This window comes from Apium graveolens, chromosome 3 (genome assembly GCF_009905375.1).
Source record: "Apium graveolens cultivar Ventura chromosome 3, ASM990537v1, whole genome shotgun sequence".
Taxonomy (NCBI): Eukaryota; Viridiplantae; Streptophyta; class Magnoliopsida; order Apiales; family Apiaceae; genus Apium; species Apium graveolens.
In genome coordinates this window covers 89,414,863-89,440,372 of record NC_133649.1, presented here as the reverse complement: position 1 = coordinate 89,440,372, position 25,510 = coordinate 89,414,863, and the positions used below count along the sequence as shown (strand labels likewise).

At 41.7% G+C, this 25,510-nt stretch overlaps 1 protein-coding gene and 1 long non-coding RNA gene across 2 annotated transcripts; both read left to right on the top strand.

The window, feature by feature from the left end:
- Positions 1-6,387: 6,387 nt before the first annotated feature.
- Positions 6,388-9,886, top strand: LOC141712580 (uncharacterized). The gene is made up of 5 exons (XM_074515568.1): positions 6,388-6,532; positions 7,441-7,675; positions 7,771-7,946; positions 8,524-8,815; positions 9,653-9,886. The coding sequence occupies exons 2-5, from the start codon at positions 7,518-7,520 to the stop codon at positions 9,717-9,719; spliced, it is 693 nt and encodes a 230-aa protein (XP_074371669.1). The 5' UTR covers positions 6,388-6,532; positions 7,441-7,517; the 3' UTR covers positions 9,720-9,886.
- A 12,858-nt stretch (positions 9,887-22,744) lies between these two features.
- On the top strand, positions 22,745-25,177 carry LOC141712579 (uncharacterized). The gene is made up of 5 exons (XR_012571629.1): positions 22,745-23,147; positions 23,251-23,394; positions 23,621-23,772; positions 24,053-24,185; positions 24,264-25,177. It is a non-coding gene; the product is annotated as an uncharacterized LOC141712579 (long non-coding RNA).
- Positions 25,178-25,510: the final 333 nt, after the last annotated feature.

The window sequence follows — 25,510 nt, the reverse complement described above, 5'->3', positions numbered from 1 at the left end:
CTGAGAAGACAAATCTTAAGTCTAAATCTTCTGATGCAAAGAAACCTCCAAGGCCTAAGGAAAAAGGCATTGTGATCAGAGAAAAGTCAAATTTTGAGACTTCAAAATCCAAGACTAGATCACAAACTGAGATTGATCCTAAATCAAAAGGAAAAGAAAAGGTTGGTGAACCTTTAAATATTGAGAAAAAGATAAGTTCATCCATTCCAGTCTATCAAACTATAGTGCATGATGATGATTTGATAGAAGATGAAACTGTTCAAATTCTGAAGAGAAGAAAGATAACTGAAGAATCTAAAACAACCTCTGACACTGCTCAAGTTGTTCAGAATAAAGAACAGCAAGCTACAGAAGAAACAACAAATTCTGATCAAGTTAATTTGGAAAAGATGATAATTGCTGATAAGAAGAAGCTGTTATGGAAGAAAGTTACTCTAGTTGAACTAAAATCCAATCTTATGATGAGTCAATTCACAATATTTGGGTTGAGATCCAAGCAACCTAGAGATAAAGCTGGATTAGGTTCTGATGAAGAGAAAATACAAACAGGAGTAGAAGTTACTCTAAGAGATCCTTTCATGTTGACAGACAAACCATATGAACAAATCAAACAAAAGCACCTTGACAAAGTGCTGTCTGCTCAAATAGTGATAGATGCTCATGGTAAGGAAAATCTAAAGGAGAAATTAATTTTATTTCTCCATGATGGATTAACTTACAGACTAGCTGATACTGATGTGCTAAAGAAGTTTGTCAGAGAACTTCAATATATTCACTATCTTCTGGAAGTAAAATCTGATATTACAAGAAGATGGTCAGAATATGTTTTGAAGGTTATAAGAGATCTGTTTAGAATCTCTGGTACAAAGATTTCTCAGTATATACCAATGATTACTGAAGATGATGGAAGAGAAATTCCTATGCTGAAGAATTCTGCTAAGGTGGAAGTTATTCTGAAAGGAAGATGCTTATGTTATAATGAAAACTCTTCACATCCTAGAGTTATCACACTTGGTGATGGACTTGAAAGAACATCAATTCAAGCTCTCAGAACAACCATTTATCAAATTGGTGATAGTAAAGATGAAGAACTGATGCAGGTCAAAGCATAGTTAGTTGAATTTCTGAGGATGAATTTCTGAGGAAAGCTGAAGACAAGTTGGTAAGAGATTTTGTTAAGAATCATTATGGATTCAGATTGATCCAGTGAAGTTGGTAAATCTACAAGGACTGTAAGGTGTAGTTAATAGTCTTATTAAACTCTTATTGCATTTGAACTTAAATGTTTTTGACATCATCAAATCTATTAACTTGTATATTTTTGCACAATTTACAAGTTGGGGGAGATTGTTAGATATATTTGAGATGTCATGTCTAATATATTTCATGTTTAGTTTTCAGATCTTAACAAACAGGAAATATCAGTACTTACTGAAATCAGTACTTACTGGAAGTCGGGACTTAAGGATATCAGGATTTGATTATCAGAAGATAAATTTTGGAAGATGGATATCAGAACTTAAGTACTGGAGGACTAACAGTTAAGGAAGGAAGCTGATTTGCAGGAAAGAAGATCGAGACTAATACAAAAGAAGATATGCATGGAAAGAGTTAGAGGACTTAAAAACTTGTATAATATATTTGATTAGATATATTTTAGGAGACAAAATTATATTCCATATCAATTAGAAGTTATCTTGTAACTGTGTACTATATAAACACAGACGTAGGTTTACACTATATGTGTTATCATTATCGAGAAGATCATACATTGTAACCTAGAAGCTATCGTGATATTTGTTCATCACTGAGAGAGAATAGTTCCATTGTTACAGAGTTTATTATATCGAATATATCTGTTTACTGTTACTTGTGTTTGAAATCGATTTGATTGTATTCTACACTGTATTCAACCCCCTTCTACAGTGTGTGTGACCTAACAAGTGGTATCAGAGCCTATCGGTTAACACACATACAGTAAAGATCTAAAACAATCATGTCTGAAGAAGCAGAAAATCCAACCAAGCCCGCCAAAACTGAAGAAACTCAAAAGACTCAAATCCACAGTCGATATGAGACTATAAGGGTTCCCATACTGAGACCTTCTGAGTACCCCAAATGGAAAGTGAAGATGGCTATGTTTCTGGAAGCTACAGATCCTCAATACCTTGACAGAATTAATGAAGGACCACATAAGCCAACTTAGCTCTCTGTTGTAGTTGCAGATCAGCCAGCAAAGACCATACCAAAGGAGAAAAGTGAGTATACAGCTGAAGATATCTCATCCATTGCCAAGGATGCAAAGGTAAGGCATCTACTGCATAGTGCCATTGATAATGTCATGTCAAACAAGGTAATTCATTGCAAGAATGCAAAGGAGATATGGGATACTTTGGAGACAAGATGCCAGGGAACTGATGCAATCAAGAAGAATAGGAGGACTATACTCACTCAAGAGTATGAGCACTTTGACTCAAAAAGTGATGAGCCATTACAATCTGAAGGAAATCTTTATTTAAGGTACATTATCTTATTCTCCATAATTATCCAGTCATTATACATAGATCTTGCGGTAAGGATTCAAAATTTTTATTTTCCATTACATTTTATTGCTTGAATCCCTTACAAGGATAAGCATCATTCAAGTCGGTGAAGTCCATGCACATTCTCCACTTCCCATTAGCCTTTTTGACCATTAGGGGGTTGGCCAACCACTCAGGGAATTGCAGTTCTTCAATGAATCCAGCTTCTAGGAGCTTATTGACCTCCTATTTAATGGCTTCCATCCTGTCAGGGGCATAAGTTCTCTTCTTCTGCTTCACGGCCTTCCGAGTCGGATCGACGTTCAACTATGAGTTATAAGGTTAGGGGTCAATCCCATGCATATCAATTGTTGTCTAAGCAAACACATCATTGTTCTTTTGTAAAAAAGTTGTCAATTGGCCCTTCAGGGGCTTGTCCAAAGATGCTCCAATATATGTGACCATCTCTGGGTCTAAGGAGTCTAGGAAAATTGGGACTAAGTCTTCTACTGGCTTCCCTCGAAGTTCTTCATTATCACGAACATCCATGTCTTCTATAGGGAGGACCTGCCCCTAGTTCCATCGGGCCTAAGTGTTGCAACATAGCAATTACGGGCCATTTTATGATCTCCTCTTACCTCACCGACACCGTTCCTAGGGAACTTCAATACCATATGGTAGGTTGAGGGCACGACCTTAAACGCATGGATCCCTGTTCTACCCATGATAGCATTATAACTAAAGGCTGCCTTAACAACCTGAAAGTTTAACATTTGTGTGGCCTCTCTGGGCTCTTCCTTAATAGTCACAGGAAGTTATATTGCTCCTTCGACTTGGCATTCCACTTGATTAAACCCATAGATGGGTGCGTCAGATGGAGTTAGTTGGGAATCACTGTAGCCAATCCTTAGAAATCTATCATGAAAAAAAATCCATGGAAGCTCTATTGTCCACTATGACCCTCATGACATGATAATTTCCAATGATTGGAGTGATGACTAAGAATCATCTTGAGGAAATTTCAAACCTTCAAGGTCTGGGTCACCAAACTCAAGCATCATCTTCGACTTAGAACGCTTAGAGGGTTCTCTAACTATACTCACCTCCCTCGCGTAAACTTTTCGAGAGTTCCTTGTAGTCCCATCTGCTGTAGAACCTCCTGAGATTATGTTGATTAATGGCCCCCGGGGCTGTGGGTTACGATCCCAGTCGTTACCTCTTCGATCGTCATCTCTTCCATCATTATCTCTTTTTTGGCATCCAGCCTCTTCACCCTTGGTGAAACGTCCAAACTTTCCTTTTCAGATCAAATACTCAATCTCATCCTTGAGTTGCCTAAAATCATCAGTATCATGACCAACATCTTTATGGTACCTAAAGTATCGACCCTTATCTCTTTTCTCGAGGTCTCCCCTTAGTGGCTTCGGCCACTTGAACTCTGTGTCCTTCTCAATTTTCATAAGGATTTGGCTACTGGGAGCGTTCAACCTTGCAGATTCAGTGAACCTTGGCGGTTGAATCTTCTTAGAAGAGGAGTCCGAGCTTTTGTCAGTTCGAGGATACTTGTCCTTGGCATCATTTCCCTGATCCGTCTTCCGCTTCTTGTTGTCTGCGGGCTCATTATTTGCCACTGTCTTCTTCATACTATCCTTTACCTTGATATACTTCTTGGACCTATCTTCGAGCTGCAATATGCTTTCAGGAGGGCGTTTGGCCAGGAACATCTTGAAGAACTCACCTCTAGTCCCTTGATATAAGGCTATCATAGCTACCTTGTCTTTAAGATCTGGGACCTTCAGGGCCTCCTTCGTGAATCGGTTGAGGTAGTCTTTAAGGGACTCCTTTGCTCCTTGGACTAAGCCCATGAGAGAAACCGAACTCTTCTCGTGTACTCTGCCACTAATAAACTGTTTGATGAAAGCTTGGCTCAAATCTTTGAAAGATCCAATCGAGTTTGGGGTAGACGGTTGTACCACCTTTGAGCCATACCCGACAGGGTTTGAGGAAGGGCCCGACACTTAATAGCATCGTTCACGGATTGTAGCAACAGAGTGTTAGAGAATGTCTTGGACATGGTTAGCTGGGTCGCCTAGTACCATCATATGCTTTGATGGTGGGCATCTTGAACTTCCTCGAGATGTGAACATTTAGTATCTCTTCAGTAAATGGTGAGTTTGGATCATCAGGATCTCCTAGGGGCATCATATCACTAGGATTAGCCCTTGGGGCTGCAGCCCTTTTTGGTGCTGGACCTTCCAGGTCTATGATAGGAGAAAAATCCATTTGCCTCGCTGCAGGTGGAGATCTCGGTGTCAAGTGCATCTACAGGTCACGCTTCAACCTTTGGATCTCAGCTTCATGAGCCCTAATTCTCTCTTGTACATCTTGGGGAATCGTCCCTTGAGTGCTCCTGGGCTATTGATAGCCACTAAGCATTGGCTCCTTACCAGCACGCCTCCTCCTTGGAGCGACTTCACCGTCCGATGATTTAGAGTCTCTATCAGAGTAGGGTCCAGAGAATTCTCGATTCTCAGGGATGAGAGTCAAGCCACTGATGTATTGGGGCGTCCACCCTTGTCCTTCACTTTGTTAGAGTGTCCACTTCCTCCAACCCCGGGGTATAGAGGAATCCCGTAAGGTGGGTTGGTGGCCCCCAAAGGGGTTATGATTGTTGAGTACTCATACCCGATGGACTGAGGCTTTATCGGGGCCTGTAGTTGCTGAAATTGGGGATTCGTCCCTTTATGAGCCAGGGGATTCGTCTCTTGAAATTGGAGATTGTTTGTGATGGGATAGGATCATCAGTTCCACTGTTGCTTTTGCTCCGTGTGAGTACCATGGTTGTTGTTGTTTCCCACAGACGGCGCCAAATGTTGTGGAATAAAACTAGGGTTTATTGGTATTTAATGCCCGGGTTTGTGAGCTTCGAGTTTTAATGGTTGTTCTCACGGTGGGGACTGAATGTCCTCGCAAGATGCTTATGTATATCTGTGTTGTAGAGAATGAAGCCAAAAAAGTAGTTATAGGTTGAGGGGTAGAGCCCTTTATATAGAGGTGAGTCTAGGGTTAGACTGGTGTTGGTAGACTTGGTGGACAAGTCTCCTACTTATATGGTAATCAGGACTCCCATTAAGGGAAGGAATTCTAAATCCTTCCTTGTAGGAATTTGTGTCCATGTTGGATACATGTCTCTGCTCTTCTAGCCGTATTGGGCCTAGTCCGTGAACATCTCATGTTCGTGGATCTTGAAGACCTCTGTTAGTGGGTCTTGACCGCTTGGGTCGTCTTTAGTCTGTTGCAAGCCTAGACCAGTCTGGTCTGTATTGAGCCTTGGACATGCATTCCAAGTGTAATTAATATGGCATTTAATGCGTCTCTAGAATGTATTTTCTATCCATACCACTCCAATTTGATCTATTATATAAGTTGTTTGACTTTTTTCACGTATTTTTAGGGGCTTTGAAAACATAGTAAAAATTACTATAAAATTTTAGTTCAGAAAAAGAAATTTGAATATTTTTTACTAAATTTCGAAACCTGTTGTAAGTATGTGGAAAAAAGTTAAACACCTGTCTAACATGTATAACAAGACACAAATAGTTAATATTGAAAAAAATGATAAAAATAACTGATTTTTTAAAAATATTAACAAAAAAACATTTGAAAAAATGATCAATATTAGCCGATTGAATACTAGAGTATCAATTGGGAATCCCAATGTATATTGGATCCTTAACTGGTAGTTGGTTATTTTATATATAGGGTACTAGTCTATTAGAGTTGGGTATCTCTTATAAAATTAATAGTAAATGAATAGTCCAAATGATATTTGGTCAAATTTTGGGAAATTAATCATTTTTTATTAATTTAATATAAAAACATGCTAAAATTATCCTTCTTCACCCCAGTGTTCTCCAAAAATAAGGCAGTTAATGTTCTTCACCAGTATCAGCCGCCACTCCCACTGTCTTGGAGAAAGCATCTGTCAACTGCGTCTCCTCAACAATCAGGTATTCTTCATTTCACCTTTTATTGCCTATTATCCCTATATACTATTTTATTGTTTGCATCAATTACTTGCTTATTCGATTGTAGTTACCTGAATTAGTGATGCCCACATAATGAAATTGTCTTAGTTATTAAGTTTTGATGAATATATAAGGAATTACGAGGAAGTTTTTGAGTTTGGCTGTTAAGTGTTCGATGAAAGTCTCCTGAGAGTTACTTTTTTTATAAGTTGGATATGTGGAGTTGGTTGATTCAAGGTATTTGGATGGAGTTAATTAGAATAGGATGCTGGTGAAAAATTTGCTCAAATTGTCCCAAATTTTAGAGAATAGTGTCTCGATTTACATCAGTTCAGAGGTACAGCCTTATTGGCCTGTTAGATGTACCACGTGAAGAACGCAGTGTACAGATGTTGTCAAGCTAGTGTTAGGAATTGGAGAGTTTTTTTTAGATACTATAATGCCTTCTGTTTTGCATCCAAAACTACAATGTTGTTAATGTGCTGCTTGATACTTTTTTAGTATATGTCAGAAATTTTATATTAGTTCGATGCAAAATCACAATTTGCTGGTAAATTTGTTGTTGGTCTTGGTTAATTTTTAATTAATAATTTGTCTATTAATATAAAATTGAATTCTGCCTAGTTTAGAAATTGATATATATAGTTAATGCATTGTCTAGCCATGTTTAAATTTAAGATCGAAAGTCAAAAAATTTGGTCGGCTTCATATGGTTGTTAGATGGTTTGCTTTTTCACTGGATCGAAAGAAAATATTAAAATTTCCATTAGAGTTAATGGTAAATAGATGACGTTCTTTTTTGAATGGGTGCAAAATCAAGTAAGAAAACTAGAAAAGTTAAACCCAGTTATCGCCTATTATAATGTATACATGTACTGCATGTGTTATAGATTGGCCAAGGTTTGCATTACCAAAAGCGTGGTGAGTTGATTGAGGATTGAGGGAGGGGGATTAGTGAAGGAATAAGATGTCTTGGAAATGTGGAGCAATGGCAGGAACACTTGGCCCAAGTTTAGTGCATCCAGCTACGGAAGAATTTACAAAAGAAGCAATTACAGCCCTTAGAGCGGGCAAGGTCATAGCTGTTCCTACCGATACTCTCTATGGATTCACTTGTGATGCTTGGTATGCATATTATTTGTACATAAGCTATCTCTAAAAAAATTATTTCATAACATTTATTTGTCTCATGTTTTATATAACTGTGAGGCCTATTGCAGCTCGTTGGGAGCAGTAAATAGGATATATGAGATTAAAGGGCGTCAACAGACAAGTCCACTTGCAATCTGTGTTGGGGATGTACAGGACATTGGCAAATTTGCAGTAACTGATTATCTGCCTCACCGCTTACTTGATAATTTACTTCCAGGACCTGTAACTGTGGTGTTAAGGCGAGGTTTGCCTCTTAGCAACCTAATTTTTTTTATTTAAAGAATTGTTTAGAATTGATTAACTCTTAGTTACCCGGACTCTTCATTTTGCTTCGAGTACCCGTGTCGGACACTCGACACTCGACATGGGTATAGACACTTGGACACTTATTTTAGGCAAAAAACATGTAAATTTTTCAGAATATTGCCGAGTCCAACACTTGGATACGAACCCGTGTCCGACACCCATACCCGAGTCCGGATAACATAGGATTAACTACCTCTAGGGAAATAACTCAAGGTTGCTGGTTCAAGAACCCTCGTACTTGTATCCTAACTTAACTGTACAATGCCTGAACATCCTTCAAATTTATGTTAACTCATAGCAAGTAATTGTTTTCTGTTGCGTCTTCTTGCAAGTATCTTACCTTCATTCTCAGTATTCCTCTTGACTTCTGTAGAAAATATTTGGTGTATTTCATTGTTGGCATGACTGCTAGTGCAGTTATAGATAAGATTCATCACTTTGAAATTTATTTCTGTTTATATTTTTCAAAATTTGTTGTGATCAGATTCAGATGTTAGAGTTTGGATATTTTACAGGAGATTCAAGTATTTTGGAGAAGTCACTGAATCCTGGATTAAATAGCATAGGAGTTCGAGTGCCTGATAGTAACTTTGTTAGATTAATTGCTCGGGGTTCTGGTAGTGCACTGGCACTGACTAGCGCAAATCTCAGTGGGAAGCCAAGCAGTGTGGACATAAAAGATTTTGAGAACCTTTGGGAACATTGTGCATACATATATGATGGTGGAGTGCTTCCATCTGGGCGTGCTGGTTCAACAGTTGTGGACCTGACTAGCATAGGAAAGTACAAGATTCTGAGGCCTGGAAGGTATGCATTTCTGTTGTTAATAAGATTTAATCACATCTATATGACATAATAGTGTATAGTATTAAATATGAGCATATACACCATCGTGGATGCATGATCTGGTACCCTTGACGTGTAGAGTTTATGAATACAGGTCCTTCATTAAATTATGCAGTGAGTAGTCTTTATTTTGAACATTTATAATTGTAATTATAATTAAAGAACTTACAATATTTTAGAGTTAGAGTGAATATTATATTAACTTTTAAAGTCGGTATGAACCGCATCGATTTGAAGAAAATCTAGGATTAGCGGTACTGTAATTATAATGCTTAAAATTCCAGAGTGTTGAATTATTGTATATGTTTTGTTCATTTAAAGGTCTGCTATCCGAAAATTGTACGTGCTAATAGGGCTCTGCCATTATGTTGCTTGAGCTGTTTGCTAAAAATAGTTTTGGGTAATTGGTCTTTGTAAGATCTTTTTAACTAAACTTGATAGTTGGATGAAATGTAAATATCTCTTCTCTGACCGGTCAGGTCAGTATTTCCTATCTACTCCTAAAGTATTTTAATCTTTTCGTACTTATATTTATTTTTGCATCAGGTCCATTCTAGTTTCAAAACTACCCGACTACGTTTCTAAATTATCATAAATTATCCCTCCACTCCCATCTGAAGTGGACATGCTCTTTGTACTTATTAAACACCCTTGAAATATTTTACTGAATATAAAGTATAATGGAAGAGAATTCGGTTAATAAAGCATCTATAGTAGCTACTTTTTTGACTTATATTATCACTTTCTTATACATTAACTTTCCAAGTATTTCTGAAATATGGTGTTTTGTATTGACAGTGCTGCAGTAGGAACCATCGAAGTCTTGCAGAGACACTCCCTGATAGAGGACAGAGTTGCTTCCTAATTAAAGAAGTGGTGTTTTTACTAACAGATGATATGTCTTTACTACTGGTTTTTCGACTTTTCTTCCAACCAGGCCGACATTGTTACTAACTTTTGAAACTTGTAACTTTATTTATGATATTTATATCATCATGCTTCGGTTTTTAGATTTATATAATTTAGTTTAAATTTTGTGTATCATCATCATTGAGACAAGTGGTTAATATGTATCGTTTTACGGGCTAAAATTCTTGTAACCTTGAAATGAATATCGCACAATTGATGTGTACAATGTTCTGGTAGATTTTCTCCAAAGATGTATTTGCCTTGTTTGTGGAAACTGCAGCCTGTTTTCTTAATATCGAGTTCCATACACTCTGAGGTGATTAAATGATTCTATGAGGGAAATATTATAGAATTCGAGATAACGTTGCATCATTTAGATTCTAGATCATTGGTGATAGGGTATAAGAGACCCGGATAGGCGTCAACCTGGACTAAAGGGAGGCAGGCTCAACCGACCTACTAAGACCCCCCTCTTCCAGGCCAGTCAAGCATAGGAGCCCAGGCCCGGGTCTATCCTACTCCCCGGATCCGGATCCACCTGCATACTTGGATCCGGATCGGGGCCAAAACCACAGTGAGGGGGTACCAGCAAACACATACACATCCCGCAACCCACCAAGCAAAGGTACGTGGGCATGTGATTATGACAGCTATCAACAACCAGCGCACCAGACAAGCACGGCACGTGTCAGGGGCCGTTAGGACGCTCTGGAGGTGGTCCTCCCCTGGACACATGTAAGCAATCCGCCCAAGTCAGGCGCCCTCTGGTCCCAAAATCCAACGGCCCAGATTTGGAGGTAACTACCCCTAAACCCTACCTTGGGGCTATATATACCCCCAAGGCTGAAGGGTTTAGGGGTTGGAAAATAATTTCTCTTGCACTCACACACTCACATACACTCAAAAACATATAGCAGCCATCACATAAAAACACACATACACAGCAGCCTCTAAATTATATAAAGGTATATCCCTTCATCTTCTCCAAAGTCTGTTCTCATTCTCACACCGGAGGCGCCGTGGGAGCCAAACCCCCCTTCCGGTGTTGTTTTGCAGGCGCCCAACCTGCAGCTACACCTCTCTCACGCACAGAAGGTCCAGGAACGCCGACGGACGGAGCCGCCCGCTCACCGGAGTTATCATTTGGCGCTAGAAGGAGGGGGCTCCATCCTTGGGTCTCGGTGCCCCTGGATTCATCTTCATCAGCAAATTCTTGAGAGAGTCCACTTTCAAACCTGTAAGAACATAAACAACCAAACCCTTTCTTGAATATGAGTTTTCATTTTAGCCACGTTTGTATGAGCTTGTTGCTTTAGGCCAAGTTTGTGTGAGCCCGCTCTTGTTTGTTAAGTTTTAGTTGTTTAGGGTTTGATAATCTTGGTAATCTTGAAGCCCGGGGTTTGATAGTCTTGGTGATTTTAAAATCCAGAACTATTTTAGCTTGCATATTTTCTTTTGTGTTCAAGAGCCTGCTGTTCTTGCTTAGTATTGTTGTTAGCAAAACCCAGAAAATTTGCTTGCTGTTATTCTGGAAATTTTTTGTAATCTTCAAAAAAGCAACCTCAGATCCACATTTGTAGCCTCAAATCTTGGTCAGTTGTTTGTACATTTGTGGTAATGGCAAGAGCAGGAAAAAGTACAGCTGATAGGCCCTCCGCCAGTACCCACATTCAGGATCAAGACCCCTCTCAAGTTCAAGAACCTGGGGGAGACAGGGAGACCTTCCAGGAGCAACCACTGACACAGCATACTCCAATCAGGGATGCTAGAAATGTCATAGAGCTAAATCAGTACAAGTACACCAATGTTCCAGTTGCAGAGGAGCATATGGCTAACTTAACAAGCCATGAACTCGCTGAAGCAATCAGGCTCTACAGAGATGAACAAGCCCGGGCTCAGATGGAATTTGAGCAAGATGATGAGCAAGAAGAGTCCGGGGACTCTCAGCATTCCAGGAGATCTGTCTTCGACCGAATTGGGGCTAAGGCAAAAAAGAATCAAAAGGAGCCTAGCAAGAAGGAGACAGAAGCAACCAGAAAGAAAAAGCTAGAAGAAATCAGAAAAAAGATAAGAAAAGAGGAGGAAAAGCTGGAGCAAAAAATTCAGAAAAGAATGAAGATGGAGGAGGAAAGACTCCTAACTAAAACAAAAGGAAAAAGAACCCGGCGAGACCCTACCCCCGAACTCATTTCCGATGACGAAGAGGAGGGTCAGAAAGACCTCAAGGAAATGATCTACGGGCTCCAGAGAAAAATGGAGAAAGAATCCGGGGTGGAAGTTGGGGAAACCCTCACGCCCTTCAGCCACTCCCTAGAAGCCATCCCCCGACAGAAAAATCTCAAACACTACAACTTCGATTCTTTCGATGGCCTGGGGGATCCGGAAGAGCACCTCAACTATTTCGAACAGATAGCTCAGATATACTATTACAATGACTTAACGAAATCCAGATTCTTCGCCTCGACCCTCAAAGGGGGGGCTCAAAGATGGTTCAGCAGAATCCCATCAAGAAGCATCCACTCCTGGAAAGAATTCAGAGAAGCCTTCCTTAGAAGATTCAAAGCCAATAAAACACATGAAATGCACATGTGCCACCTGGAGACAATCCTCCAGTACGATAACGAAGCACTCTCAGCCTACATGCGGAGGTTCCAGGAAGCCATCAACAAAGTTTCGAATCTCGATGAAAGGGAGGCTCTAAGCATATTTCGAAGAAACCTGGATCCAGAACACAATGAGAGATATATTGTGGAATTGATAAACAAGGAACCCCAAAGCCTGGCCGCTGCTTATTCTATGGCAGCCCGGTTCATAAAAGAAACGGATGTTCTCCAGGCAATGAGAATGACTCGGAATGGAGGGAACAGGAACAAATCTTCTGATGACCGACCGAAAGGGGGTTACCATCAGGAGAAAAAGTTCAAACAAAGCAACCAAACCCAGCAAACAAACGTTGTACAAAACACCCCAATATTCCAAAGATTGGGTCCTAAAACAGAATCCAAAAGTGATCCCGGTCCCCCTAGGCAGCAAAGGGAGCCTAGGCAAGAGCCAGAGTGGACACAACTAAACAGGACCCGGGAAGAGATACTGAAGGAGATCAAGGGAAAGCCATTCTACTATCCTCCAAAGCCAATGCAGACTCCCCCAGAGAGCAGGCCTTACAACAGGCAGTGCGACTATCATGAAACCCATGGACACAAGACTGAGAATTGTCTCTCTCTAAAATACTTCATTGAAGATCAAGTCAAGAAAGGCAACCTGAATCAATACATCTCAAGGGAGAAAAATCAGAGAGACGAAAGGCCAAGAAAAGGTAAGAATGTGGTAAATGTGGTCCTGGGAGGCTCACACTCTCCCCCTAGGAGCCCGGGCTCAGGGGATGAGGTATTCTCAATCCAATCCTACCCGGAGATGATGATCTCATTCAGCAGCAAGGATTATGAAGGAGTCAACCCGAATCACAATGAAGCCTTGGTTGTAACACTTGATATCTTTGACAACGAAGTAAGAAGGATGTTGATCGATAATGGATCCTCAGTAAACATACTCTTCAAGCATACTGTGGACAGGATGAAGCTTGGGAGTGTACGCTCCAATGAATGCCAAGAGGACCCTCTGTATGGGTTCGGGAATAACTTGGTCCCGATCCAAGGAACTTTGTACTTGCCATTGATATTTGGATCGGTCCTAAACCAAGTTACCCATGTGATTAAGTTCTACGTGATCAATACTCCCTCATCTTACAACGGAATAATCGGGCGCTCAGCTTTGACCAGGATCCAAGCAATCACCTCAATATCACATTTGAAAATCAAGTTCCCAACCCCAACCGGGGTAGGAGAAATCAAGGGAGACTATGAGGTAGCTGAAAGATGTTATAGTCCAGGCTCTGGTAATGGCTGAGACCCATCAAGACAACAAGAGAAAGGCTGTCGTGCTCCGGAAATAGCAAAGTATTAAGAAACTATCGCCAACAATCAAGGGATGATGGAAGAAAAGAAGTTCAGGTCATAGAGACCCTCTCAGATCCAAAAGCAACAAAACAAGGCTCAGAAGAGCAAAAAAGCAACCAAGTCACAGGAGGGATTGAATTGGGCCTAGGCATTGACCAAACCAACCCTACTGTGCAACCAACCAACCCAGAAATGACTGAAGAAAGGAACAATAAAGAGATGACAGCCCAGGCTCAGATTTATATGAAAAAGAACATAGAGGCTCGGATCCAAAAGATGGTATCAGATACGGATCAATCCAAGATAGAGGCCGCTGTTGAAACAGAAACAATTCTGATCAGCACAAGCGATCCTTCAAAAAAGATAAAGATAGGGTCCGGGCTCGAGGCTAATTTCAAAAAAGACCTGGTGTCACTACTCCAAGGGTACTCTGATATATTCGCTTGGACCCCAAAAGAAATGCCCGGGTTGGATGAATCCATAGCAATGCATAGCTTGGACGTCAACCCAGAGAGGAAGCCAGTAAAGCAAAAGAGAAGAAATTTCGCCCCGGAGAGGCAGAAAGCAATCGATGAAGAAATTGAGAAACTACTGAAAGCTGGGATAATATGCGAAGTCAAGTACCCAGAATGGCTGGCAAATGTAGTGATGGTTAAAAAACCAAACGGAAAGTGGAGAATGTGTATCGATTACACAGACTTGAACAGTGTATGCCCCAAAGACCCCTACCCCTTGCCAAATATTGATCAATTGATCGATGCAACCTCTGGGCATGTGATGCTAAGTTTCATGGACGCCTATTCGGGTTACAACCAGATCAAGATGAATCCCAGAGATATTCTAAAGACAGCATTCATCACCCACAGGGCGGTCTATGCCTATGTAATGCTTGCCGTTCGGATTGACTAATGTGGGAACAACATATCAAAGGACAATGAACAAAATCTTCAAGGACCAGATTGGAAGGAACCTGGAATCATATGTCGATGACATGATTGCAAAGTCCACAAGCATCCCCGGGCACATAGGAGACCTGAGAGAATGCTTTCGACAACTTGAGAAAATACTCACTCAGGCTCAATCCAGAAAAATGCACATTTGGAGTAGGGGCAGGAAAATTCCTTGGATTCATGATAAGCAACCGGGGAATTGAAGCCAACCCAGAGAAGATAAAGGCAATTCAAGAGATGAAGGCTCCCAGAACACAAAAAGATGTGCAGAAGCTAGCAGGATCACTAGCAGCACTCAGAAGATTCATCTCCAAGCTAGCTGAGAGATGCCTACCCTTCTTTGACCTGTTAAAAGGAGCAACCAACAAGGGAGAAGTTAATTGGAGCCCGGAATGCCAAAGCGCATTTGAAGAAATCAAAAGGTACCTTTCTCAATCCCCTGTGTTAACAAAAGCTCAACCCGGGGAACCCCTATCCCTTTACCTGTCAGCAGGGGCCCTGGCAGTTGGAGCAGCCTTGATCAGGGAAGAGAATGGCAAACAGCAACCAGTTTATTATGTGAGCCAAGTGCTGAGAGATGCAGAGACCCGATACCCGAGTCCAAGAAAAGTTTGCTTATGCCTTAGTCACAGCATCCAGAAAACTCAGACACTACTTTCAGGGAAGGGAGATACGAGTTGTAACAAATCAACCATTAAGGAAGATAATACACAAGCCAGATGTCTCAGGGAGGTTGGTGAATTGGGCAGTTGAGCTAAGTCAGTTCAACCTAAGCTTCATTCCTAGAACAGCAATCAAAGCCCAGGCTCTAGCTGATTTCATCATAGAATGCAATTTCCCAGAAGAAGAGCCCGTGCCCATGTGCATTGACCCTGAGAGAAACACAGATCAAGAAACAGAAGCCTGGACTCTCAAAGTTGATGGTTCTTCAACCAATGAAAGATCGGGAGCCGGGCTCATCCTAAAGAGCCCAGAAGGGTTCACAATCCAAACAGCAATCTCCTTTGCATTCTCAGCAATAAACAACCAAGCAGAGTACGAGGCCTTGATCGCAGGACTGAAGCTAGCAAGAACACTCAGGATCCAGAATCTCAAAATCCACAGCGACTCCCAGATCATCGTAAAGCAAACAAATGGCGAGTACATAGCCAAGGATCCAGTTCTAGCCAAGTACCAGGCTCTGGTCCAAAGCTACCTAACCTCCATACCAAAAATCCAAGTCATCCAAATCAGCAGAGAGGAGAATTCAGAAGCTGATGCATTGTCTAAACTTGTTCAAAATTCGTCAGACCTGAATTGTTCCGTCTACTTCGAAGAATTGCAGAAACCAAGCACAAAATCTGAGGAAGTCATGGAGATAGAAAACAGTCCGAATTGGATGACTCCATTCATTAACTACTTGGAGAAGGGAGAGCTCCCGGAGGATATAGGCAAGGCTCAAAGGTTAAAGGCAAAATCTTCGAAATTCTTCATGGAAGAGGGAATACTCTATCGCCGGACCTTTTCCTCCCCAATCCTCAAGTGCATAGGCCCAGGAGAGGCACAATACTGCCTCATGGAAGTTCACGAAGGAATCTGCGGGGACCACATGTCCGCAAAAGCACTAGCTCACAAAATCATAAGGCAGGGGTACTACTGGCCTACTATCCACCAGGATTCAATAGACTTTGTGAAAAAATGCAAGGAATGCCAACTCTTCAGCAATGTGATACGGATGAGCCCAGTACTACCCTCCTCAGTCTTGTCACCAATCCCATTTGCCGTATGGGGGATTGATATCATGGGACCCTTTCCCAGAGCCAGAGGAGACCTCAGGTACTTACTAGTCTCAATTGACTATATGACAAAATGGGTAGAGGCAAAGGCAATGAGAACAATAAACCAACAAGATTGCATCAAGTTCATGGACAACATATTGATGAGGTTTGGAATCCCGAGAGTACTTGTCTCAGATAATGGTTCGCAGTTCATCGGTTCAGAATTTAAATCCTACCTTCAAGAAAGGGGCATCCGACACAAGAAGTCATCTGTAGCCTACCCTCAAGGAAATGGCCAAGTTGAGGTAACTAATCGAATACTTCTCAGGGGGATAGAGAAGAGACTCAGGGAAAGCAAAACAAAATGGCCAGAAGAATTGCCTAATGTACTCTGGGCATACAGAACAAGCCCCAGAACAAGCACAGGAGAAACCCCCTTCAAGCTGGCTTATGGAACTGAAGCCATGCTACCAATTGAAGTAGGATCCCCCTCCCATCGAGCAATCAACTTTGATGAAATAGCAAACGAGGAGGGGCTCAGAACGAATATTGAGCTAATTGATGAAGTTCGAGACCAGGCAGTGGCAAGAATGGAAAAGTATAAGCAGAAAACAAGAGAGCACTTCAGCAAGAAGTCCTGGGTCAAAAACTTTCAAGTTGGAGACCTGGTACTTCGAGACACGGAAGCTTCAGACCCCACCAACACTGGAAAGCTAATGCCAAAGAGGGAAGGCCCATACAAAGTCAAGGAAGTTCTAAGGCCAGGAACATACAAGCTCATGAACATGGATGAGTCTGAAGTACCGAATACATGGCATGGACTCAGGCTCAGAAAGTTTTACCAGTAGAAAAAGCAACCAAAAGCAACCAGAACTTGTAGCCTATGGCAAGCAACAAATCTATGATCCTGTATCTTGTATGAAAAAATTTGCAAATCAATGAAAAGATTTTTCCTTTCATAGAAAGTTATCACTTTTAAATTACCAGTTATGGAAGCAAAAAACAACCCGGGCACGTTCTCATACCCGGGTTACAAGCAAACAACAAAAGCTACCACTATTTGCTTAGAAAAATTCTAAGTAAATGGAGCAATCACCAATCCGGGTTAGACATACCCGGATTGAAAGCAAATTTAAAAGCAAAAAATAACCCGGATTAACATTCAAATCCGGGTCACAAACAACCATTATGTACTTAAATTTTCCAAGTACATAAAGCAGAAAAGCAAAAAACAACCCGGATTAACATTCAAATTCGGGATGCAAACAAACATTATGTACTTGAATTCTCAAAGTACATAAAGCAAAAAAGCAAACATCAATCCGGGTTCAACATACCCGGATTGAAAGCAAAATTAAAAGCAAGTACATAAAGTAAAAAATTAAGCAAAGCCGGACACTGTCCCATACCCGGACCCAACCCGATATGAAACCAGTCCGGATTATGGGCAATAACAAGGATCCGGATCGCTCAAAAAGGAAAAAACAACAGATAAGAAAAGCAAACATTTTCTACGACGAAAGAAAATTTCAAAGAAGGATCCGGATTGACATCAATCCGGAACAAATCCAAATATTACATATAGTTCAAATCCAAGTACGAAATCAAGAAATCCTAGAAATGAAATTACATGGGCTGGGCCTGAGAAGCTTTGCAAAGCTGGTCCGGATCTAGAGGAAGCTGGGGCTCGGACCATCGTAGGGTTCCGGTTCACCTTGACCCTGCTCAACTGCAGCCTTTGCAGCAAGGAACTCCTGGATAAAGCTCTCCCAGGAAGCAAAGGGGTCAGTTTTGATATGGCGCTCGGCAACTACCCAGGACCTGCGCACCTCGGGAACCCCGGCCTGAGCAACCTCGAAGTCATAAACATCGCTGGCCTTGAACTCAGCAATGATGGCCTCCTTGTTCAGATTCTCTTTAGCAGCAAGCTCGACCTTGAGCTTCTCCACTTCCTTGGTAAGCCTCTCAGCCCGGGCCTCCGAATTCTTTAGTTTCTCGTTCAACCCGGCCTCCACAACCCGGAACCCCTCCCGGGCCTCCTCCAGCTCACCCCTCAGGGAATCAGAAAGCATCTTCTCAGCTTTAGTCCGATTGTTAGCCTCCTTCAGCTCAGTGAAGGCAACATCGGAGCAGATGGATATCGCACTCCCAAGCTGAGAAACAATAAAAAAAAAGAGAACATTATTACAAGCAAAAAGGGGATTGGGGGGCATAATCCGGAACTATGAGCCAAAAATTTCAGAAATTACCTGCCCCCATTGACCAGTGACCCTCTTCAAAGCAGCAGTCATATTATAACCCTCAACCTCCTTCCAATCTTCTTCTGAGGGGATACTGGACATGAACCCGGCTAGGTCGATTAGAGTTTTGGTGCCTATCTTCACGGCCTCTCCATCGGGCCCTCGGCCTTCCGAATCACATATAACCCGGTTGGAAACCACAGTTTTGCCCCGGGGTGGCTTGTTCGGAACAGACTTTCTTTTCTTACTAGGAGGACCATCACCGCCCGGAATCTCCTGAACCTCGGGCTCAGACTCATGGCCCGGATCCGGGATGTTCTGAGGGACGGAGGACTCGGCCCCTCCCTTCAATATCTGCGGATCCAGATCCGGGACCAGGGGCACCCTTGCTTGTCTTAAAGGCCAGCCCGAGAGTGTTGAAAGCAGCAGCATATGCGGAAGAAGACATGATTCTAAGAAAATCACGATTGAAATGAGGAAGACCTGTTGGAATAAAAGAAAAAACCCAAGGTTAAATTCCGGATCAGGGGCAACAAATTTAGCCAAACATGTTAAAAGCAAACTGAAGCATGATCCGGATCATCAATACGGGTGAAAGAGATCCGGATCAGAGACAACAAACTATATTCTACAAGCAAATTATACGTTGATCCGGATCATCAAGCTGGAAGAAAGAGATCCGGATCAAAGTCAAAAAAAAGAACATAAAAACAGGTTAAACGCAAACTGGACCTTGATCCGGATTATCAAGATAAGTGAAAGAGACCCGGATCAAGGGCAAGCACCTAATTCACAATTAAAGGAAAACTTACAGCCAAGATTGAAAAGAAGCTTATGGTTCATGAATGTGTCCCGAGTCGGCTGAAACTCGAGAGAATCACAGAAACATCTAATCTGGGTGATAGCCCGCCCTTCGAGCACAGCCGGGTTAAACTTGGTTTGAACCCCTTCAGTAGTAAAGTAAGGGAGATAGGCCAAGTCATATCCCTTCAGAAGGATTATCTCACCATTCCAATACTTCAAAGAAGACTGGTGCATTATTGGCTTGGCTCTACCCGGGCCGTAACCACACTCCGAGGCCCGAAACCTGATCTCATAAAAAGGCTTCTGACTCGATTTGGAGAGATAAAAAATCTGATGAAAAAGCTTCAAGGTGGGCAAGAATCCGGATTTGTTACAGCAAGTAATGAACCATGTCATCGACTTTATCCCATTCGGGGTAATTTGCATCGGGGAAATCCTGTACACGTGCTTGCAGAGATGTTTGATAAACATATGGCACCGGGGGCTCCACCCGGATCTGAGATGTTCCATCCAGACCGGGACAAAACCATCTTCTGGCCGATGATAGATCCTCTCATTGGGTTCTGGCCATCTCCACTCAATATCCGGAGTCAACTGGAAAGCAGCCCGGACCGCCTCATTCATCTCACCCGGATCAGCCTCAGAAAAAGAGTCCTTCAACTGGTAGTGATCCCGGCTTATAGGGAAAGCAGAGAACATCCTCTCCAGAGCTTCCTGGTTATACAACCCGGGGTGACCGTCGGGCTGTCTATCGTATCTAACCCGGCTATAATAGACCTCGTTTTCGATTTCGGTCGGCTTTTCAACAAAGTGATACTTAACATCTATCCAATACCCCTCGGGCGTGAAGGGAACTGAGCCCCCGGGCATTCTCTTATACCTGAACTTTGAGATTATCTCGGCGGAAGCAGGAACTTTCTTAACCATCTCTACTCGGATCTGTTCTATACCAGATGAATCCGGGTCACTCTCCTCTCCAGAAAAGTTTGGGTAGCAGTTATAGACTTTCCTAGCCCGCTCCTTGATCCGGACCATATACCTATTAAAATGAAGGTCAGTTAGCCTTGTCCCTACATATTTTAATTGTTTCACTAAGAGGTCCGGATCAAGTGTGTTACGTTAGTATTAGCATAACCTAATGATCCGGACCACCAATGCAAGTCCAACCCGGAAAAACATCAACGATCCGGATCATGTTAACTACAATCCACAAAAGCAAACCACCATGGACCCAGATCTTGATGGCAAATACCCAGATCCGGATCCATAGCAACAAAAAACTTATAACAAAACCCATATACCCGGATCCTCATGGCAAACACCCATACCCGGATCAAAAGCAACCAAAAAACAGATAAAACCTAAGTTATACAATCCCACCATAAACCTCCCCCAAATCCGGACCCTATACCTCCACCCGGATCCAAAGCAAAAAACCTAGCCCACAAACAGCAAATTCAAGAATCGAAAAGCAGATTATAAACTTTTTATACATACATACAAACATTTCCCTCAAGAACACGAAGAACAGCCCCCAAACAACCCAAAAAAAATCGAACAAAAAACAAAACAAATACGCCCAAAAACCCTCAGATCTAAACATGCATAGTGAAAAAGAGTCATACCAAAAACAAAAAACAAAGACACTTATCCATGAAGAAGAATACAAATCGAGGCACTTAGAATTTGGTGAAAGCCGAAATAACTCTAAGAGAACTACGGTAAATACAAAGACGAAAAGAGAGAGGCTTACAAGTTGATCAGAAGCGAAAGCAAGAAACGGCGGAACGGCGGTGAAAAACTGAGCAGCAAAAACCCCAAAGCTCCAAAGCAATCCAAGAAAATTTAGAGAGAGAAAAGAAGGAAGAGGTGAATTTTCGTTTTTGGGTTGAGAATAAAAAAGAAAACAAAGGGAGGAGGCAGCCTTTTATAGGGGTGGGAGGGAGTTACTCCCCTGCCACGTGGCAACCCATGATTAGCTAACAGAGCAGTTACAATATGCATATTTAAACCCCATAATAATTACGGGGCACCTTTCTAGGAGTATAACTGTCTAAAAATTCAAAAGCATGGGAGGGAAAAATCTGAAAACCGTTACAAATTCCAAAAATTTCGCAGAACCTAAAGCATCCTACCCGAATCATGTAAGCCTACACAGGAACAGATCAATCCGGATTGGCAGCCATTCTATTTTAATCCGGATTGGCTACTACCTCACCAGATCGGATTGGGGGGCAAGCAGGACCAGATATTTTTCTGAAATAACAATTCTACCTTAATCCGGATTGGCATCCATGACACCAGATCCGGATTGGGGGCAACCAGGAGCAGGAATTTTTCTGAAGCAACTATTCTACCTTAATCCGGATTGGCATCCATTACACCACATCCGGATTGGGGGGCAACCAGGAGCAGATTTTTCTGAAGCAACTATTCTACTTTAATCCGGATTGGCATCCATTACACCAGATCCGGATTGAGGGGCAACCAGGAGCAGGAATTTTTCTGAAACATCTATTCTACCTTAATCCGGATTGGTTTCCATTACATGAGATCCGGATTGGGGGGCAACCAGGAGCAGGAATTTTTCTCCCTACTCTACTCCCTCATCCAGAAAATCTGCATAAGGGAGTGGGGGGCAAATGATAGGGTATAAGAGACCCGGATAGGCGTCAACCTGGACTAAAGGGAGGCAGGCTCAATCGACCTGCTAAGACCCCCCTCTCCCAGGCCAGTCAAACATAGGAGCCTAGGCCCGGGTCTATCCTACTCCCCGGATCCGGATCCACCTGCTTACCCGGATCCGGATCGGGGCCAAAACCACAGTGAGGGGGGTCCCAGCAAACACATACACATCCCGCAACCCACCAAGCAAAGGTACGTGGGCACGTGATTATGAAAGCTATCAACAACCAGCGCATCAGACAAGCACGGCACGTGTCAGGGGCCGTTAGGACGCTCTGGAGGTGGTCCTCCCCTAGGACACATGTAAGCAATCCGCCCAAGCCAGGCGCCCTCTGGTCCCAAAATCCAACGGCCCAGATTTGGAGGTAACTACCCCTAAACCCTACCTTGGGGCTATATATACCCCTAAGGCTGAAGGGTTTAGGGGTTGGAAAATAATTTCTCTTGCACTCACACACTCACATACACTCAAAAACATATAGCAGCCATCACATAAAAACACACATACACAGCAGCCTCTAAATTATATAAAGGTATATCCCTTCATCTTCTCCAAAGCCTGTTCTCATTCTCACACCGGAGGCGCCGTGAGAGCCAAACCCCCCTTCCGGTATTGTTTTGCAGGCGCCCAACCTGCAGCTACACCTCTCTCACGCACAGAAGGTCCAGGAACGCCGACGGACGGAGCCGCCCGCTCACCGGAGTTATCAATTGGAACTCTCTTCACTTCCTCAAGAGGCAATATATATATGTCCAGAACAAACCAAGCACTTCTTCAGTTAAATGCCATATGACATGCTTCCTATGGTCAGTGTATTCATCAGAATACACTCTATGGATTCGCTTGACATGCTTCCTTAGGTTCCATTTTGTCCGATGGTTGGGTCAGAAGTGTATTCATCAGAAGTAAAAAAACTGAGGTTTTGATGGAAAATTTTAGACGTGCCATTGGTTTACGTATCAAGGAAAACTAGGAGGTCTACGAAGGAGAGGCGAGTTCTTTTTTCATGTGTTATTTCTTTTGTTCTTCGATATGATAAAACTTTTTTATAATTCTTGTTGAGCATAACATGATATTTTTCTGATATAATTTAGGTGACTGAAGTTTCCCCAGAGGAGAGCGTCACAGGTGGATATGGTAAAAGCATTAGTCATGTTATTATTTGGTTGAAAACTGTGAAGGGAACTAAGCAATTGAAGCTGGATCCAACTATCTATGATGCTATAATCAAAGAAAAGGTAACCTCAATGTTTATCTCTGGGGTCTTCATAAAGATGTATGTATTTGATGATTTTACTTTTTGTTTAAACGATTCGACATGGCTTCTGAATTTATTCGAGGATATGGCATGTCAATGGTTTAGAATATTTCCAAATCATCTTGTAATGTTATCTTGATTAATAGATTCATTTTCGGCTCAATCATTTGTTAACATTTAATGCTTGATGATAACTGTAACCGTAGGTAGCTGTTGGTGATGTTATATACATTGAAGCAAATAGCTGTGCAGTTAAAAGGGTAGGTAGGATGTATTTGCAACAGAATTTGACCTCGAGGCAGAAGAGTGTGTTCCACTGCCTAAAGTAGAGGTTCACAAAAAGAAGGAGATAGTTCAGGTTTGCTCATATAAATTCTGGGGTTTCTTTTATGATTCTAGCTGCACACATGTATTCTCGATTTCTAGAATATAGCTCACGAATTTGGAACTTCCAGATGAAAAAAGCTACTAAAACCTTTTGTCACAAATTACACAAGGACACGAAAATTTGTTCTTAAACTATGAGCTTTCTTTTTCCCTTCTCATGTTTCCTGTTAAATCCAGGGAGTTAAATATCAGGTGCCACCTATGTTTATGATTCTGTAATAGATTATAGATGTATGCTTCTTTTTTTTCAGGATGTCACTTAGTGATCTGAATGCTGCAAATGCACGGCCTCAAGGTGGGCAAGTTATATCGTCTCTGATGGGTCAAATGATGAAGCCTAGAAAAAATGAATTTACCGAGAAATTACGGCAAGAAATAAACAAGGTACCTTATTCAAAAATATGTCACAAGGAAAGAGATAATATTTAACCATAGAGTTTGTTTATTGCACGTCGTAAACAGGTATATTGATGTGGGTGTAGCAGAGCTTGTCCTTGGAGTCTTGTTTATTGATGTGGGTGTAGCAGAGCTTGAAGTCCTTATCGAAATACGATTTCTAAAATCGACTCTGATAATTCACTAAGAGGAGCAGAAAGTACCACAAATTGGCCTCGATGTTCTTGTATAGTTGTGGTTTGTTGAAGAGAGAATAGCTGGTCATGAAGTGTGCCCTCTTGTGCGAGTTGGAAGCACATCAGCAATTGTATTTTAAGTTCATCCCAATTGCGAAAAGGTTTTCGACCTTCTTCGTAATATTACCATGATAAAGCTTCGCCTTCAAAACACAGCACTGCTGACCGGAGCTTCTCTACCGCTGACAAGTTAATAAGCTCAAAGTATCGTTAAGCACGAAACAACCAACTTTCGGGTTTCAGACCTTCAAACACAGGCAATTCAAGCGGTCGTGGTAACGAGTCCGACGCAGATTCCGATGTTGGCGAAATGATGTCCAATTGAGTTCCCTTTTCCTTCCCACTACCTGATGTTTTTGGAGGTTGCTGCAATCCCTCGGACGCATTTGTAGACGCATTTGTAGAGGGTCCAGTAGCCGCGTGGTTCTCTATCTTTTTAATCAGTATGCCAAGGCTTTCTTCGAGTAAAGAGATTTTGTTTATACCTGCTTGCAACTGTTCTATATCCAACTTTCGAAGTTATGCTAGCACGGCATCCAGTTTCTCCTCTAGGTCGTCCCCTCGATTTTCCACCCGTTTCACTCCCGCCATTATCCAAGAACGGAGATGCTCTGATACCAAATGTAGTGAACTGATATATATAGTAATGATATTTATGTATTTATTTATTTAACTTATGATAATTTGAAAGAGCAGGATAAAAATATGATTCAAGAATCAGGCTACTGAAACATAAGAATTAGGTGATACTTATTTGAGAGACCTACCCATTCACCAGGACTCATACTTCAATTGCACTTATTTCTTAATGCCTAGAAACATAAAAAGCCGTTCCTATTTATAATCTCAACATCAACTCCTAATTCTTAAACCAGTAACTGAAAATTATTATTTCCCCCAATTCCTCCATTCCAAATCTGTAATTGATGCAACAGTCATCTACTCTCTTCGTCCCAATTTATCTATCTTGTTTGATTTTTTACGATCAAATTGATCAAACTTTAACCGAAAATTTCATATAGTATAATATCAAAAATACTTATAAAATTTATATCATTAGAAAGTATGTTTAATATA

What these genes read in the sequence shown, in the direction of transcription:
- LOC141712580 (XM_074515568.1), top strand. Translation starts at nt 7,518, where the DNA reads ATGTCTTGGAAATGTGGAGCAATGGCAGGAACACTTGGCCCAAGTTTA. An exon ending in GGATTCACTTGTGATGCTTG is followed by an intron (nt 7,676 to 7,770) that starts GTATGCATATTA and finishes GGCCTATTGCAG; the next exon opens with CTCGTTGGGAGCAGTAAATA. An exon ending in AACTGTGGTGTTAAGGCGAG is followed by an intron (nt 7,947 to 8,523) that starts GTTTGCCTCTTA and finishes GATATTTTACAG; the next exon opens with GAGATTCAAGTATTTTGGAG.